Source organism: Cuculus canorus, chromosome 4 (genome assembly GCF_017976375.1).
Source record: "Cuculus canorus isolate bCucCan1 chromosome 4, bCucCan1.pri, whole genome shotgun sequence".
NCBI lineage: Eukaryota > Metazoa > Chordata > Aves > Cuculiformes > Cuculidae > Cuculus > Cuculus canorus.
In genome coordinates, this window is record NC_071404.1 from 61473455 (window position 1) to 61492740 (window position 19286).

Consider the following 19286-nt stretch of genomic DNA (forward strand, 5'->3'; position numbering starts at 1 on the left):
TTTATCACCGATTTGGCGTTTAATATTTAGTCTGTCCTAAACCCTTAGAAACAGCCATCATTGCTATTTGAAGTTGGGAAATAAACCCTTCTGTCAATTACCATCCTCTGGCAAGTTCCCAATTGGGAAACAGTTTCTGGGGACGTGGTGTTTAACTGGCTGCCTGGTTTGCGCAAGCTGTTACCTGTTCACTCATGACCAGAAAAGGTTTGGAGAGTGGTTGTGTTTTGCTTGGTTGCCTTCTGTGAGTGCTAACTCCTCTCCCCTCCCTATTCCTGGTTCAGGCTGATTTTAGGCTGTAGCTTAATGGCTGGGGAGACCAAGAGGGCCTCTGTGAGCTGCCTGGGTGAAACACACAGCCCGTGGTCTGCTTTCAGCCCTTTTAGGTCCCATAGCATGTGGGCAGGTGGGCTTTCTTTTTTCTGTTTTGCCTTTTCAATAAGACACATTAAAGTTATCTCTTATTTCACTGTGTCTTAAATTACAAAACTCCCTAAGACTAAAGTTGAAGCATTAAATTACCAATTTCAGCCCTCAGTCCTCCAAGGTATTTTTTTCCTAGATGAAATTAAACAGATACTAAATAATAAACAGGTCTCAATGACTTTGCCACTGAATGCCTTTCTTTTTGAAAGTGAGAGCCTCTCATTTCTTGAAATTGTTATTTTTAACAGCCACCCTGAGGCAAACCACGAAGTTTGTATGGGAGTTTGCTCCACAGCAGAGTGAGTGCATTGGCTTCAGCAGCCCTGGCCTGCTGGACACTGCATGCCACTGTTGCAAATGGCTGCTGTGGAGTCTGCCCACCTCAGAGGTGGTAGGCAGGGTGAAAGTACAAGATCTCCTTCAGAGTATGTCAGACAAAAGTAGCTTGCTGTCACGCTGGAGACCTGTACCTGAGGTCCCTCTGAGAGACTCGAGGGGATTGCTGTTGCTTAAGTTAATAAACTCACCTCCCTTCCCTCTGTGAAGAGGCAACCAGTAAAGCTGTGTTGGAAGGAAGAAGTGTGTTTCAGATGTGTCCCTTGCCTTCCCTGGTTCTCCAGGTCTCTGGGCTCCTGGTGCTTAGCACCCTCTGTAGAGAGGTTTGAAGGAGAGGGATCACGAATCTCTGCAGACTCACATCGGGAATCAAAACATGGTGAAAGCACCTTGCTGTTAGGGAGTGATGTGACGGGTCTGCTGGCTGAGCCAGGCATGTGGGTTCCGCAGGAATGAAGTCAGGAAGAAGAGTCCTTGTGGACGGGTAGTGCAGGGGATGTGGCTGTGATTTGCTGATGGCCTTTTTTGGGCTGGACATGCCACACGTCCTTCCACAGCCCACTTGGTAGGAAACTGTGTGCAGCTCATCCATTAAGTTTGTGATGTGCCATTAAATGATGCTTCATAACCAGGAAGCTCCATCCTGTTGCAGTCCCAACAAGGTTATCTGTTTGAGTTAGGAAAACAAAGCAAAAGATTCTGAAATCTCTATTACCAGCATGTTTCACTGCAAGGCTCAGTATTTTTGCTGCTAACAAGCTGTTTTGTGTTCTGTTGGGTTTTTGTTTGTTTGTTGTTTTTTGGGGTTTTTTTAATGGACTCACGATAGCTTCATTTTCTTAGAGACTACGTTCTGGAGGATCACGTGGTGTGTGAGGTTCTCAGAGTTTATTTGGAAAAAGGCACTTTTTAGCCTTCACAGGGGGGTTGTGGGGACACACTTAAAGTAGCCAAATGCATTATAGGAAACAAAAACTCCACACAAGATTAAACTGTTTATCTGCTCTAAAAGCTTTTCTTTCAGGCTGCCAAGTGTTACTAGTACTAACAGCTTTAAAAACATGCAAAGGCATGGCCACCCAGAAACTCTGAATCTTATGGATGTTTTTCCAAGAGCTGACTGATAGCCCAGTCTGTTCACAGGCTGATGTGCCTTGCCCAGAGCCTGGGATTGGGAGGGAGAATGGCCTTGCTCTAATGGGAGGGGAGTCTTGTTGCTGTTATGTTTAGGAAACATTTATTGCTCTTGAGAATGCCAGACTGATCATATTCAGCTGTGATGGGCCCTATTCCTTCCTTACCCACTTGAGTGCTGGAGCAGCAGTGCTGCCCAGCTGCTTCCCCGCCAAAATGCAAGTTGCTCCCAGGCTTGAGTCTGGATACAAATCCTGCTTCCTGAATCCCTTTGACAAGAGAGATTAAAGCGATTGTCATTTTAGCACTTTGTGTTACTGTGGTGCCCTCCAGGGGCACTAATATCATCAACTCTTTCTCAGCCCTTCTGAGTTTATCTATGTTGTGAGGTACCGTGGAGCTGTTTCACCAGATGAGCAGAGCAGAGGTGGACCTTCAGAATGGGAATTGCATCTCTGAGGTGCACATCAGCACTGGGGAATAGCCCTGTTTGTCTCCAGAGCAGACTTTTCCTCCCCTGCCCCATTTGAAAGTGTAGTTTTACAGCTGTCTCTCTCAGTAGTCAAGTTGTTGGCTTGTTCCTTCTCCTCTACCATCAAGAGCTATATAATCTCTGATAGGAACAGTGTTTTCTCAAACAGTGCTTCTCCCCTTAAAAATCACAAGTGCCCTGGAGCTGGAGATGGCGTGGCTGTAACATGCTGTTCATTAGCCTTTTGCATCTGGAAATGGTCTGAGCTCTGTGTCTGCTGTAGAGATGGGGAATGTGCCCACCACCTAGCAATGCACAGAAATTAGAATGGTTCTGGGCCTCTTCCAGATCCCTTTCTGAGATGCTTTACCGTAGAGGACACTCCTGCCCATCAAATGTTTTTCTTTACCCGGTGTTCACTCCTCTCTTGTTTTAACTTTTGCTGTAGATGATTCCTTAAGGTCTTGTCTGCGAACTTAATATTCTTCAGCTGTAAGTAGGTATTTTTGTTTCCTGTCTTCATTTCATCCCCAGTGTATTGGTGGTGCTTTGTTTATTTCTCTATTTTTGTGTGCATGTGGTCAATGTGAACACGAGAAATGAATGGAGGAAAAAAATTAATGTATGTATAGGCACGGAGCATGTGTGTGCTGAGCCCTGGTGCATGTGATGGCCCTTTGGTCCTATTGTTCTTAGGAGGTGGGTTCAAGGAACTCCTAATGAGTTCTTGCAGTTGGGCAGTGTGAATGAATGGGTGAGAGTGAGTAGTGTAACTTTGTGTTTAGACACTGGGATGTTCGTCTGGCCTGAAGTATGTCTGGGCTGTTGGCTGCCCTGAGCCATGCTCCAGGGAAACCAGAAGAACCTCAAATACTCTTTCCCTTTGACCTGTGTGATGAGGGCAAAGATAAGAACTGGATCCAGCAAAGGTAGAAATCGCTGTCTCTACTCCTACTGAATTTAACAGGGATTGTTGGCTTTCAGGACCTGACATCAGAGATCTGGGAGAAGCATCCCTCTGAAGCAACCCTGTGAAGGAAAAAGCAGGGGACGTTTGTTGGCACACCCAGAGCTGGCTATGTCAAACACACAGAAGCCTAGCCAAGGGCTGAGGAAGCACGAGATGTTTCCTCCAGCCCTGGCCTGCCATCTTCTGAGCTGATGCAGGCAGGCACTGGGGAGGCAACAGAGATTTGTGGCTCTAACTTTTTGCCTTTGGTTACATGTGGAGGTGGGCATGGCAGTATACAGACTCTGAGGAGTTTCCATGGATGACTTGGGACAAACTTTGCTCCAAGTATGAGGAATACATTGGTCAGAGTTGTGTCAGCATGAGAGGAAGCCTTACCGGGCTGAGGGCAGATCAGATGCCTCTTCTCCAGGAGCCGCCACCAGGGAGCGCAGTGTGAGCCAGACAGACCTGCTTGTCTGGGATTGCTGTCAGAGGCAAAAGCGTTGCTCTCTTCCTTGGGAGGCTGGGCTGGAAAATGTCAGCTCACCAACCAGAAGTTAGTATGCATCTTCATCACTGCCACTCTACATTCCTTCCCTGCAATTACTGGTGCACTTGTAATTAACATTGATGTTATAGTTGAAGCGAAGCAACTTCTTGCAATGAGATTTTATTTTTACCATGTAGGCTAACAATAAAATGTGCTGCCCCACTGAAGAGCTGAAATATTAACAATTACTATTTTAAGTAAAGTAAAGCTAGTATGAAAGAGGGAGGGGGCTTGTTTGTCAGAGGCATGAGGAATCCTGGATTCCGTTCCTCTTGTGCAAGGACCTCAGCACCAGAAGGGTGGGGATTTCTGGAGAAATGAAGTTGGGATCAATCTTGATCCATATTTGGCTGCTGACTTCTCAGGCAATGTTCTGTGTGACTCAGAACAAAATAACCTGGCCTTTGCAAATCTGGGAACTCGTCTTGACTGGACTCTGCCTGGCTCTTCGGCTCTGTGCTTTGACCAACTTTGTATTTTTGAGTTTCATATCCTCCCAAAACCCAGTCTCACTGTAACATCTTCTGTGCCCATGGGATCCTGCTGTGTCAGTCAAAGGAGTTGCAGTGTTTGGGTGTCCTAACCCTGCTCTCTGCATCTGGAGTAGTTCACGGGATGTCTTCTGTCATGGACACACAGCTGGATCTGTGAAGGAACTTCTGCCCAGAAGCAAAGGAGAAGGCACCTGGAAAGGGTTTGTGCTGCTCTAGCCAGCAGTTGCTGCAGTCAAGGCTGGAGTGGACATACAAGCTCACTTTTCCCTCTTGGACACCTGAGAGCTTGAAGAGAAGCTAGAGGCCAGGGTGAGCCAAGGTGTTTCCAAGGCTTATTTCATGCATTTCCTAAGTGGACAGGGAGAAGTTGGGATGCAGAAGAGCTGCAGCTCATGTAGGAAAGTGCTTGGGCAGAGCAGCAAAAGCAGATCCTAGTGAGAAAGACTAGAAATAGGTTCTCTGAGGCCTGGCATCATATGCGGTAGAGGGAGAGTAGTCCTGGGCTCCTGCTCTCTGCCTGTTGCTCTCTTTCAGTGATCCTTCAGACAAGGCCACTCCCAGGGTGCTGGAGAAAGGAAATGTATGGATGTTGGATAACAATGCAACTTGAAAATTGCAATATATCTTATGAAAATGTCATAAACTCTATATTTTGTCAATGGATTGAGGATATATAAAGGTGGTTTGCCTTTTAATAATTTTTTTTGGCCAGCACTGTGAAGGTATGATTTATTTCCAGAATTCATTTGACTGCAGTTGTGTGTAAAACAGGACCTTTATAGTCAACTGAATTAATCAGTTGTAACAATTGTCATAGATGATAATTTTTGTTCTGAGCTGCTCCTTCCCTTGCTGCAGTCAGGTGGACTGGGCTGCAGTGAGGAAGGCATGCTGGTGTGGCCAGACTTCTTTGCAGGAGTCATAGCATTTCCTTGTTTTCCATTAGCTTTGACTCCTTTGATGCAGGGGGATAGAATTGTGTGCTGCTTGACCACTATTCAGTAGGCAGGTGAAAGCTAGCTGCCTTTTGCAGTGTATACACAGGTGTCAGTGATGAATATATGAAAAACATTGCTGGGTAGGTGGAGGCAGAGACCTGGTATGTGGGCCTTCTACCCGTGGCCAGAACTCGCTCTGGGAGCAGAGCTGAGCTGGGCTAGGGCTGCTTGGGCTGGAAAGGCACAGTGAGTAGTCATTCAAGGAGCATGGTAACCAATCACCTGGCGAGTGCTTCTGGAGAGCTGATAGTATCAGCCTGCATGCCACTGCCTTGGAGATGAAAGTGTCTTCCTCTCCCCTGGAACCATCTTCTAACCTGATGGCTCTTCAGCTGAATGCAGGAGGCTTGTGCCTTCTAATTTTAATATCGTGTAGGTCTTGCAGCCCAGCTCTGAGGCTCAAACTGTCAGAAGGAGAGAAGATAGCGAGGCCATTTTTTGCAATAGATTTTTCTCTGAGCTCTGTTTGATTTTGGGAAAGGGAGGAAGAGGTATGGGAGCTGACAGCATACAAGTGAAGCAGGTATAAAACATCTGGGCAAGTTGCAATGATACAGAGGGGCGATGACGTGGTCCAGAATCTGAAGTCAAAACCATCAGAGTTCTGCTTTGGCAGCTGCTGGCCAGACTGGGAGGGCACTGGATTGGAGCAGGGTTTGTCCAGTGGAATGAATCCTGTTCAGCAGCAAGCTGGGGCAAAGGTGCTGCTGCCTCCACGGGGAATCATGCCTGGAGACTCCACAGTTCAGAACGGAGTTGCTCCCTGCTAAGCCCTGCCGCTTCCTTTGCCCCATGCCTAGAGACTGTGAAAGGCGAAAGCTTTCAGTTTACTCAAGTCTGTAGCACAACACATCATGGTTTCTAACAGCTAAGAAGCTGCTGTTCCCTGGCTCTGTGCTTTGTGTGGTCTTACTAGTAAGCATGTGTGAGTGGCAGAATAAAGCCGTTCCCCTCCCAGCTGTGTATGGGGTGATGGGCAGAGGTGCGAATTAACTAATCCTTCTTTCTTAAGGCAGAACTGCCGGTTGAATGCAGGGCTTCTGAGTGCCGTGCTTATGGCTGAACCACACTATTTCTTTGCTCTGTTCTTGCAAAAAGAGACAAAATTAACATTAATTGGGGTTTTGGGATTTATAGAGCACTTAAAAACCACCAGAGCCCTAACTGGCTTGCAGGTTGAGGACAGCAGTGAGGTTACTGGGAGAAAAGTGGAATTTGCTCATGGTTTTGTGATGATGCAGGGTTTGGCTGAGCTGAGAGGCTAGACATATGCATAAAAAAATTCAGAGAAACCAGAGCATAGTCCAGCTTTCTCTAAAATATATACAAACTGTTCGGTGACATAAGGCAATCTTCAGTTGCTGGAATTCAAGGGATCATAATTTGCTTCCTAGGAGAATTTTAGCATTCACTGGAATCCTTGCTGTCAGCTGCAATTTCCATTGCTCTGTTGGCTTTATTTGTGTCACATTGGCTATAGGTGTCAATGTGAAAGTTTTTGCTGTTCCAACTGAAATAAAGTCTTTTGTATACTCTGCCAGAAGGGCTGGCTCTGGGGAATGCTTCTGAAAATGCATATGCAGGCATGTGCATCCAGGCAGAGACAGCCTGGATTTCATGAGCTAGTGATGGCACGGCTAAGAGGATGCAACAGATAGCTTTTGCTGGAGCTCTTCCATTGTGGTACAGAGGGGCAGGAGAAGGGCCTCATCTGAACTCATCTTCTATGCAGCTCTCAGACTTCCGTTCCCCTTTGCCTTTGATGTGCTGCTTTTTATCTCTTTCTCTCTTGGTTCAGTTTAGAGTAGCTTAGAGAATGTGTAGATTAATTTTAGATGAACCTGCTTCTGACCTGAGATTTCACGTTTGTTCTTCACAGGAATGTACACCTCTCTGTGAGAGCTGGCATATGCTGTATAGAGGGCAGCTCAGGGAACTGCATGCTGGTGCTTTTTAATTCTCAGTTGCTAGCTTGAATCCAGCCCAAGGTGCTTTTGAAGCCAGCCTTTAATAGTTAGCAGGGTTCAGCAAACAGTGGGTTGGCCAGTTGACTCCATCTGCTAGCACAGAAGTGTTTCCTTCTCAGAGACCCCAGGGCCAGAGCACTAATTCAACAGTTCTTGGCAGCAATTTAGGAACTAAGGTGGAAAATTCTCCCTCCTTAGTAAATGTAGTTCCAGGTCAGAAAATGAGGTGGTTTTTGTAGGACAGTGTGGATTAAGTGCTATGTAACTGCTTCTTACATCTCTGCTGTGAAGGAAGAGATCTCCAAGGTTGCTCTGGAGGATAACAGAAGTAGAGATGTATAGACTTGATATGTAATATAGGTTAAATAATGCTGCGTGTTGACACTGGCCTTTCCACCAATGCAGTGCATGACATCAGGCAGGGGTTTTAAATGAGATGTTTGGATAGACTAAGTTTGATTTCATGTAGGAAAGCTTTCCTTTAGGGAGGGCAGACATAGCATTTTAAGAAAATATATCACAAAACTGGATGTTATCTAATGACAGGACAAAAAAGTGTTGTGGTATGAGGCTCTGTGAAATTATTGCCTGCATTTCTGCTCTGAGCCCTGATGATGAATCGGGAGAGAACCTTCTGATGCTGTCTGTGTGTAGTGGAGGATCTCTGAGGTGTTCAGAAAAACCAAGGATGGTGCAGCTATTGAAATGGATGGCAGTGCTTCCCTGAATTTCAATGGTAATGGAGTTCGGCACCACTCAAGTTGAAATGCTTTCCCTGGTTTGGTCAGATTAGCTGATGTGGTTCATAGTCCTAAATCTGCTACTGAATAACAGCAAAAACCCACAAATGAGAAAGAGAAAGCAAATGCAGGGTATGCAAATATAATTTATTTTTTAGAAAGGAAAAAATCCTAACCATAAGACAAATCTTATTACATATTTATGGTAATCAGTCAGCTTTGCAATGCTTGCTTTGCGCCAAAGCAACTTGCTGGGTATATTTCTTATGCAGTTCTTGTAGCCTAGCGGAAGATGTTGAGTTTTATGCGTTTGATTATTAAAATTCCCTAGCAAGCAATTTTGATCTGGCTGAATAAGCAGAGGTAAAATGCTGATGTGGAAGTGGACAAATGTTGCATGTCCATCCCTGTCAATTTTAGTTCTCAAATAGTTGCTTGTACAAATAAGTCAGGTTGTGGTATCCCTTTGTATATAGAGATGAAAAAAATGGCCTGTGCTGAGATGAAAATTACTTGCCAGGCTTTGTCACACAGAGATTTGCCTGAGGCTTTGCTGACTACTCCAGCTGTGGAAAAAGTATTTCCACCAAATTGCGTCATGTCACAAGATGTCTTCATCAAGCAACAGCAGTTGTTTTCAGCTGCCCTGTTTTTGAAGAGGTAACAGATATCTACAGGTGAAGCACAGTCCTTGTGTTTGTTACTTTTTCTTCCCAAGCAAAAGATGTACTTTCTCAGCCATTAGTGTCACTAGAATTCATATCTTAAGAAATTACTCCCTCCTGTATCTGTGGGGTCTTACTTCCTGATTCTTGAACTGCTGGAGAGACAGTGTGTGCGCAAAAATATGTAAGCCTTTGCCAAATGTAATTTCAGGCACTCCCAACTGTGGCTGGGAATGTGTCCAATCTCATAGGCTACACACCATTGGTAATGGCATCAACCAGAATGAGACCTCCAGCAGAACTAGGGTGCTGCGTGCTTCTGAAGCTGTCATCAGAATGATGGCAGTAGGAGAGCTAAGATTTTTCCACAATAGCAACTGGAAGCCAAAGACACTGTTCAAGAAACAGCTTCCTGAGCAGATATAAAATAACACTGCCCATTAGTTGCGAGCAGGGCTTTGCATCAGGAGACTGGCAAGGAAGTGACCGCGGGCAGAGGCTACGACACAGGGCGTGGGAGAAAGACAACTGCAACCAGAAATCAGATGGACTCTGACAAGAGGTTCAAACAGGGTGTGTTTTTGTGGCTGGGTTATGCAAATTTCTTCTATCTTGTTTCTCACCATGATGAGCACACTGGATATTTTTCTGGTCTGTATTTCATTGTTGGTAGTCCTGGCTTTCTTTCCTGGCTTGTGATCTTTCCATGTTCCAGAGCACCTGCTCAGTGGGATGCTGTGGGGAAACAGGAAACACTCAGCAGTGCGAAGAGGGATCTCACAGCCCCAGCTGGGTGTCCCCTACCTGCTGGCTTGAGGCCATGCGAGCAGCAGCTGGAAACTCTGTTTGGGCTATTGCTGTCAGTGATAGTGGCCAGTTCTAAGAGAGAGCAATGTTTGTGTAGGTTGTTTTGAGCTCTCTGCACTGGGCTTTGCACCAGTGCAGGAGTAAATGGGTCTGACATCCTCAGAGCAAGATGTAAAACCAAAGCCCTGACCCTTGGTGGCTATCTTGGTCCAAGATCTGTCACACTTCTGGAAAGAACACCAGGGACAGCATCCAGCCTTGGTAATTACTTTCCACATACTCTATGCAAAATGCCATATCTTTAGTCCACCAGTGTGCATGCACTGCTAGTGTAACAGTAACTGGGCTGGGCTGTATTTTTTTACCTTTTGATTTTTTTTTCTTTCTTTTTTACTTTTCTCTCCTCTGAATAGCAACTCCTCTTACCTCTGGGAAAAAGGGATAGGTGAGCCACTGTTCTGATCTCGTAAGGCATGTAATCTGTCTTGTTTGGAGTGGCCAGCTCTTTCCCCCAAGTGTTCTTCCCTATTGTTGATACTGGTGAGACAGAGGTGGTCTGGGAGTTCCTGCTCTGCTTCCTGGCACTTGATGTAGTACATCCCCATGCTTCCGTCTGCCAGCAAGGTGATACTTCTGTGCCTGCTCTTCAAAATCACTATGTTTTGCTGCCTTATCACATTGCACACTGAGAATATTTATGAGCAGTTGGTGATCCTTCTTGCAGGCTCCCACTTGCCCAAGTATCTCATCCTCATTGCACATCTCTGCCTGCAGTTATCGCCCCCTGAACTACATTACTTTGCTTTTTCTATCCAGGCAGATCTTTGTTTTAAGCCTTATTTTCCCTGTTTCTGCATAGTTCTCCTTGTGATTCTTAGCTCTCTCACTGCAGCTCCAAATTTAGCATCATCTGCAGTTGTAATTGATATGCTATTTGTCTTTGTTTCAGGTCATTGATAAAGATGTTGAATGTAAATCTTCTAAGTATTGATTGTGGCATGTTCCCATAAAGAGCATCTGTGCAGGGGCACAGTGTACTTGAAAGCCTAGCAGCCTACCAGATCCCCTTTTGCACAGTAGTTTAACCTTGTATATCTTGTCTTTTTCACATCCTTTCCCTGTCTCCGTGTACTGGTGCTCTCTTTTGTCCTTTTGCAGAGGCTAACTTGTTTTCTCTTTCCCCTCTTTGTCTTTGTTACCGCTTTTAAATCCTTTTCCCTCTGCTCCAGTTCAGAAACATTTTGCTTATGCTGTGCTTTATTAAGTGAGCTCAGGGTTGGAAAAGCTTCTGTCAGACCTTATGTTTCTCCAGGGCTTCCGCAACAAGAGTGTGCTACCTGTCCAGGAGAGTGTTGTGTTGGGGCCCTGCTCCCTATGGAGGCTTTTCACACCAGTTTACATCTTTGATATATGACCTGTGTGTTGCATAGCTTGCAGGGAGGATGTCTGAGACAGTGGAAGAAGGGAGTAAAATTCCTATGTTTGAGAATAATTCTGCCTTGAGGTCTTGAGAAAAAGTAAGGAGAAACAAGGAAGAAACTACTTAAAACCTCTGCTCTCATCCTTCTTTGAAACAGATCCTGGGTTACTGTCCAATCAAAGGCATCTCTGAACTTGATATTTGAGTTGCATGGAGCCCAGAGCTCCTGGCACCTGCTGTTTCATGTACTTGTGCCTAGGTCTTAGCCTTCTCCTGGGCATGCAGGAAGCCCTAAACCTCCCAGCAGAGTTTTTGGTCTTAATTCAGATGGCAGTTAGAGCTGTTGCTGGGAACACTTGTGTTGTATGTGTTGGGTGTAGAACTCTGGCCTTGCTAGAGGGCTCTAGCCAGTGCTGCAGCCTGGTTGCCTGTGCCCAAGGATTCCGCTGGTGGGATGATGGAATCAGAGCAGCCTCCTGGGCCTTTCTGCACAGTTGTGGGTACCATCCTGGCTGTGATGGGCACCCGCATGGGCATAGCTGAGGATGGCTGTGGGCATGGCTGTGACCAGTACTGTAAAAGGAGATCTAGAGGCTACGTTTTTAGGGAATTGTCGTGAAGCCAGCATGTTTAGATAAAATGGGAGAAAAGTGGTCCTAATCAAAGCTAAAGCTCCTGTAATCATTGCTTGGAGCAGATAGGGATTCAAAGCAGACCATAGCCAGCTGAAATCCTCTAAAACTATGTGAACTTGAGGCTCCACTACCTGTCCAGGCCAAGCTAGCTATTGCTCTGGAGGGCGGAAGCATGGCATGCAGCATGCCTACACTATCCAAAGAGCTAGAGACGATAATTTAGCACTTGTTCCGAGTAAGTCTCAAAAGTAACAATTTTACAGCAGCAGAAGCAGAAGTCCAAAAGGGCCCTGCAGACCTGTGGAACCTCCTTGCCATGCAGTGCCATGGTATCCAGAAGATGCAGAGGTATGGGGGGATGATATGCCTAATTACACGGGCATCTTTAAGGTCCCTTCCAACCCAAACCATTCTATGATTCTATGATCTACATTAACAGGGTAGATCTGAACTCTCACACTGAATGTGATAATTGGGAGCTGATGCTGAGGAGGAGCTGCTTTTGGGTCCACATCTGGCAGAAGAACCCTACTGCAGGCATAAGGCGGACAGCAGAGCTGTGAAGTCAGTGCTGGGATGCCTTCCCAGCCCACTGGCACACTTCAGCTCCATACCAGACAGATTGCTCCCTGCCAGCAGTTCAGTGAAGCAGGTGCTCTGCACTGCTTTCAGTCCATGTCTGAGGCAGAACTGAATAAACTATCAGAAAATGTCTTGAAAGGATCTTCCTTCTCCCCCTCTGCCTTTAGTATGAAACTGAGCTGCACAGCTATAGCTTGCCTTTCACAACACCAAGAAATACCTTAATCCCACTGTCTTTCACAGATCTGTTTGTTCATTGGCTGCTCTGTTTCCTCTCTCATCACAGGTGTCTCCAGACAGCTTCTTCTGCTGTATTAGCCTTTCTTTGCTTTTTTAATTTTTTTCCTCTTCAAGTCCTTGTTTTCTTTTCTTCTTCTTCTTTTTTTTTTTTTTTTTCCCTTCAGTATCACAGAATCACAGAATCACAAGGTTGGAAAGGACCCATTGGATCATCGAGTCCAACCATTCCTAACACTCCCTAAACCATGTCCCTAAGCACTTCATCCACCCGTTCCTTAAACACCTCCAGGGAAGGTGACTCGACCACCTCCCTGGGCAGCCTGTTCCAGTAGCCAATGACTCTTACTGTGAAGAATTTTTTTCTGATATCCAACCTGAACCTCCCCTGACGGAGCTTCAGGCCATTCCCTCTTGTCCTGTCCTCTGTCACTTGGGAGAAGAGGCCAGCTCCCTCCTCTCCACAACCTCCTTTCAGGTAGTTGTAGAGAGTAATAAGGTCTCCCCTCAGCCTCCTCTTCTCCAGGCTAAACAACCCCAGCTCTCTCAGCCGCTCCTCATAAGACTTGTTCTCCAGCCCCCTCACCAGCTTTGTTGCTCTTCTCTGGACACGCTCCAGAGCCTCAACATCCTTCTTGTGGTGAGGGGTCCAGAACTGAACACAGTATTCAAGGTGCGGTCTCACCAGTGCTGAGTACAGAGGGAGAATCACCTCCCTGGACCTGCTGGTGACCCCATTTCTGATACAAGCCAAGATGCCGTTGGCCTTCTTGGCCACCTGGGCACACTGCTGGCTCATGTTCAGTCGGCTGTCAACCAGCACCCCCAGGTCCTTCTCTTCCGTGCAGCTCTCCAGCCATTCTTCCCCCAGTCTGTAGCGCTGCATAGGGTTGTTGTGCCCCAAGTGCAGGACCCGGCATTTGGCCTTGTTAAACCTCATCCCATTGGTCTCGGCCCAGCAGTCCAGCCTGTTCAGATCCCTTTGCAGAGCCTCCCTACCCTCCAGCAGATCGACACTTCCTCCCAGCTTAGTGTCATCTGCAAACTTGCTGAGGGTGCACTCAATGCCTTCATCCAGGTCATTGATAAAGACATTGAACAGAGCTGGACCCAGTACTGAGCCCTGAGGAACTCCACTTGTGACTGGCCTCCAGCTGGAGTTAACTCCATTGACCACCACTCTCTGGGCCCGGCCATCCAACCAGTTTTCAACCCAGGAGAGTGTGCGCCTGTCCAGGCCAGAGGCTGACAGTTTCTGCAGCAGAATGCTGTGAGAAACTGTGTCAAAGGCTTTACTGAAGTCCAAGAAGACTACATCCACAGCCTTTCCCCCATCCAGTAGTCGAGTGATTTTGTCATAGAAGGCGATCAGGTTAGTTTGGCAAGATCTGCCTTTTGTAAACCCATGTTGACTGGGCCTGATCACCCGGTTCTCTTGCATGTGCTTCATGATAGCACTCAAGATTACCTGTTCCATGACTTTCCCTGGCACTGAGGTGAGACTGACAGGCCTGTAGTTCCCCGGATCCTCTCTGCAACCCTTCTTATATATGGGCACAACATCAGCCAGCCTCCAGCCTTCAGTAGAAGCATAACACAATCTTTTGTCAGGTGGCCTCAGAGCTCCTGCTCAGGTTGTTGTGCTGTTGGTGGAAATTCCATGCCCTGGCTGTCTTGGACACTGTCCCTGACTGCCTGGTAGCTCCATGTATTCCATCCCCAGGCTTGTGGCTAGCAAGTCCTCACCCAAAACCTTTTTTCTTGCTCCATATTCCTTATACCTCACAAACCTCACGTTCCACAAGCAGCCTTCTCTGTGCTGTCAGTGCTGGGGCTGTGTTGGCCTCCCAGTGAGGTCAGCACCATGGAAATGCCTCTTGCCTTCCTAGCTGGGCATCTCGGGGAGGTCGGGGTGGTGCCAGCTTGTTCTTCCTTCACATCTATCATCAATAACTGCTGACACAGTCCAACACAGCTCTCTCCCAAGCTGTGCTCCTACCAGGCCTGCAGCACTGGTTGAGGGGAGGAAAAACAGTATATTATTCTTTATCAACAAGATGGTCAGCTGTGCTCTTGAATTCGAAGTCTGTAGTACTTGTGGTGGCCTCTATATCATGTGTATACAGGCAGCATAGCTCAGTCTTCATTCAGTTGATAGGTTAAGTTTGAAATGCTGTGGTGTCCTTCTTGAGTGTGATTTAGCTTTGGTGAGTCATCCCAGTTGCAGAGTTTGCTCACTAAAACACGCAGAAGACTATTTTAGCGGCCTCCTCTTTGTTCATTAAGTATCTCACTAAATTAAAAAGAACTTATGTTGTTAACTGTTTGGATTCCAAGTTGTTTATTGATATTTTTCTTGTGGGTTTCTTTTTTTTTTTCTTGTGGTATTCTAAAAAAGATATTTTTACTCTTTATTACTTAGGAGACTTGCTTAGTTACAGATCTAAGAGGGAGTTTTCAGTATAAGGGGAAATTACTGTTAACTGAACTGCTTTACTCCACAGTGTATTTATTTTGAGTTTCATGGAGATGTTCACCCCACACACACTCCCCAACGCCCTAGAAATGAGCCAGACAGGTAAGTAGTGGCTCTTTTCTCGTGTAGTTACTGTGGCTGTGCATGAATTAATGTAAAATCAAATGGTTTATAGCCTGATTTTCAGTTTGAGTTCATAATATTCTGAAAAGGAAAGCTTGACACCTGTCTTTATGCAGCAAATATTTTTCATCTTGGCTATTTATACATTGGGAATTAGTGGGAGATTAATATTTTCAAGCACCCTAATTCCTTTAATACCACAGAGATCTGGTATCTCTGTGCAGTGCATTTGTCTGACAGGATTTTTCTTTCTGTTCTGGTCACCAGACTCCTGAGTAATTTTGTTTGTTTTCTGGGGATGTTTCAGCTCTCAGGATTTATATTAGGAAACATTATGCTGTTATGATTCCTTTTCTGCAAGGCAAAAAAAAAAAAATAGGCAAGTTGTGTAGGTATAAGCCCCAGTCATTTTAGCTTTAATGCTGCTGTAGTGGCTGGGGCTGGTAAGTCCCTGGAGGGCTTGTGATTGCTGTCCAAGGAAGCCCTGAGAAATCTGTCTTTTGGTTAGGGCATCATGTTTCTGGGATGGTGGTTTGAGGGTATTTCTTCAGTCTGGTGCTTGTTCTCAATTGGCCTTTCTGCTTGCTGAGCCATGCAGGTGAGAGACAGCTTGTTCTCAACCATGGCCACTGAGAGAACTTGGCGTGCTCGCTCTTCCCTTGTTAAATAGGCATCCTCCTCCTTTTGCTGGGACACAGCACCAGTCAGTTCCTGTTCTAAAGTAGAGCTGAGCTTTCCAGCTCATGGTTGACAGCATGTGAGGCCCCCTGTGCAGCAACAGGACTGCTGCAGAAACATTTCATCTGCTCCCATTTGTAGCCCAGGGTTTCTTGGAAGTGTGAATCGGGAATGATATTGGGAGGGGGCCTAGGCTGGGAGGTGCTGTTCAAAGGTATGGACACAGGGTGGAATATAGACCCTAGAGCAGTCCTCAGACTCCCAGCATACTACTGTCCATTCCGCTGCATTGCTGGTGATGTGGAGTGGGTCTCTGTTAAGATGAGCTTTGTAGGTTTTCCCTAATTTCATAAAGTCCAAGTCCTTGCACTAATAAGACATGTGCAAGAACTGCAGTGGAGACTGGGTGTTGGCATTTTTACTGATCTGAGGGTAATCTGTAAATTTAACAAAATCTGTATATAATGTGCAGAGAGAATGCATTATTTTCAGTTCATTTCTGTACCTCCCTTCAGGAAACGGGCAGAAGTCTGAATTTGGCTATAGACTTAAGTATACTGGACTTAACTGCACAGATGAGCCTTTTTTGGGAGTAGCTTGGACACTGCAGGCTGCTGAAAAGGAGAATTCCCTCTTTGGTGGTGGTGTCCATAATGGGTTTTGGAGATGCATCATCTTTATTGGGACCATTCTGTTTCTATTTGTCTGTTGCATTTTGTAGGAAAGGCTTCGTTTTGCTGTGTGGGAGATAATAGGAATTTGGTCCGTGTATATAATGTGAAACAATTTGGGTAAATCTGTTTTCGATGGATCCACTAGTGGAGTGCATAAGGTCCACTTACTCCTTCAGGCCACAGCGCTGATAATTAACATGAAATATGGTTGCTGTTATTTCACCAAATATCTTTCTATTCTATTTTCTCTTAGATGCTTCAGTTGGGATGCACTGGGAGTTGGGAATCAATAGAGGGAGATAGTAGACACCCACCTTCATATACATATTTTTGTTTTCTTTTTGCAAAGATAGATGTTTTGCATTATATACTGGGAAAAGCTGACTCTGAATTCCTTTCTAGCTATTGCGCATAAAACGGGGTTCTCTGCTGGACAAACTCTTGTGCAGACACAGACACAAATAGAAAACCCTCTTCGGGGGATGAGATTTTCTCTTTTTGTTCTAGTAACTCTGTTTTGGTATCTGGACATTTTTAACCAAAACATGCCTGTGTACCACAGATCCCTATCGGGTGGCAGGGAGCCCTGGCTAAATAGCCGATCACTTCAGCCTGTGCAAACTGATTTGAGTACTCATTCCATGGTATTCTTATGGTTTTAATCCACTCTCGGTTTAATTTTACACTTGTAAAATGAGCCTGTAGTCTCTAGGCACAGTATGAGAAATCAATACCTATGTGAGGGAGCCATCATGACAGCTGTGTAGCTTGAGTGCGAGTGTTTTTTAAGTGGTTCAGATTATTTGAAACTTCTGTAATACTTTCCTCCTAGTTGTTCCCATTTTCCCTCTGGTCTCACTCCAAAATGAGGAGCAGCTATGATGCGCTGTTCTTTCAACCCTTTCTTATAGTCTCCTCTTTTGTTGCAAGTCAAAACAACTCAGGCTATGGATCATCCATCGCACAGGAATTCAAAGGCACAAGAGACAAAAACAGTGAACACATCAAAGGAGAAGCAATCAGTGTGCAGATGCATGATTTGAGCAGGCAGGCCAAGGTCCACTGTCTCCTTCTGCTACCCTAGCCAGCCATTCCCATCGCCCTTTGAAATGCACGGTTAACTGGCCAGAGCAGGTGTGAGGGTGGCCCCTGCTGAAAGGACAACCAGAGGTGTACCAGTGCTCTGATGGTGATTGATATTATGTTAAAGATGAGGAGTGCTGTCACTTTGGGATGACAGTGTGGCGAGTAAGGAACAGACATGCTCCTCTGTTGTGTTGGCCATCTAAAAAAGTGGTCAAAACAAGTTTATTTGGCCAACTTTTTAATTAAGGGAAAGAAACGGTTCCAGAATCCAATGGCAAATGCTTCCTGGTGCATTTTTAGTGGAGTCAGGAGCTCCCCATGATTAGAGAAGTTTTTTATTGTGGAAACTGACACAGCTTATACCTTTAGGGGCAAGACATGATGCTCTTAAACTAGCTGACAGATTGGACTCCAGCAGAGACCTGACTAGAGGAGGCTGGTGGAGTCCTGTTAGAATTGTTGCTACTCTTGTGTCCCTGAGTGAAATGCTGATTTGTAAGTGGTGAGATGCAATGTCAACTGCAATGTGTTGAAAGAAGATTAACAACTAAGATAATGATAAGGACCCTTATCTTCTTGTCAGAGTGTTGAGACTATCTGCTCACATATGGCCAAGCTGTAGTGACTCTGGGTGGGATTAATTTAAGCCCCCTGAATAGGCAATGAGGTTCCAGGAATAAAGTGTGCTTGTCATTTCGTGGAAAAAATTATGACTATGAAGACACCTCTGTGTATATAAGGTTCCCTTGTACAGTTGTGTAGAAGCACTTTGAGGACAAATCCCAGTGCTGTATAAAAAGAATACCTATTTAATAACAACATTGGTTATTGAGTGTAAATTTCTTTGTTTCATGGGGCTACAGGTCAGAGGTGGGCTTGAGAACCTCACCTTCTGTCTGCCCAACCTTAGCAGGCCTGAGTGGCCCAGCAGGTGTCAGCAGGCAGCATCAAAGATAATCTTTGCATCAAAGAAATCAAACATTATGGCATTTGGCCTCTCGTACATCCTGTGTTTTATTTTTTGTGTCTTTCAGCATTTTTCTGTTTCTTGATGACAGCCCTGGGTGTGACAGCTGGTGCACATCGCCTGTGGAGCCACCGTTCCTATAAAGCCAAGTTGCCTTTGCGGATCTTTCTTGCTGCAGCTAACTCTATGGCTTTCCAGGTAGGGTTGTGGTTGCCTGTCTAGATTCTTGGCCTCCAGACAGCTTTCTCTCCTGTACAGGGATCCCCTCAGCTTAGAGACAGTAAAATTAAACATATCGTCAGAAAGTGATTTGCTGATAACACAACTCTGCTGTCTGAGGGAATGCAGAGGCCCTCTCACCACCCACATAACAGTATGCATTAAACGGTCCAGGACCAATAATGTTAAACAACTGATTTGAGTTTTCAGAACCCTCTGGTACTGTTCTCTTGTTTTACAGCCAATCTTATCTTTCTTAAGTAATTTAAATTACTGTGTTGAGCTGATTGCAGGAAGCCTGCACGTCAGAATTTCATTGCTCTCTTCTCCCCCCTTGGTATGGATTTTGCTCTCAGCTGCGTTGGCCTCATCATGACTTTTGGCTGAGGACATGGTGTGATTCTGAGGCAGGGAATTACTTCAATGTAGCTTCAAGACACCTTTTTGTCCTACGTATTGGAAAGAAAATAGAAGTCAAAATTGCTCACTCTAAGTTTAAGTAGTGTGAAGCCTGCTCCTAGTGGCTATGACATACATTGCCTGCTAAAGGGCTGTTGCAAGAAGACAGTGAATGAGCTTTCAGGTCCCTCTCCCTCATCTTGGGTTTGGGAGGAAGAGATGGCTTTGGAAATACCTACAGCATTGCTG

At 45.6% G+C, this 19286-nt stretch overlaps 1 protein-coding gene across 2 annotated transcripts in view; it reads left to right on the forward strand.

Moving 5' to 3' along the window:
* SCD5 (stearoyl-CoA desaturase 5) overlaps nt 1-19286 on the forward strand; it is a 31231-nt gene that overhangs the window by 1224 nt on the left and 10721 nt on the right. Inside the window, exon 2 of one of the 2 annotated variants that reach the window (XM_054066402.1) lies at nt 18487-18617. In XM_054066402.1, the coding sequence (XP_053922377.1) occupies nt 18487-18617 (131 nt within the window). The remainder of the gene's footprint in view (nt 1-18486; nt 18618-19286) is intronic. The other variant, XM_054066403.1, reaches the window with a different exon arrangement.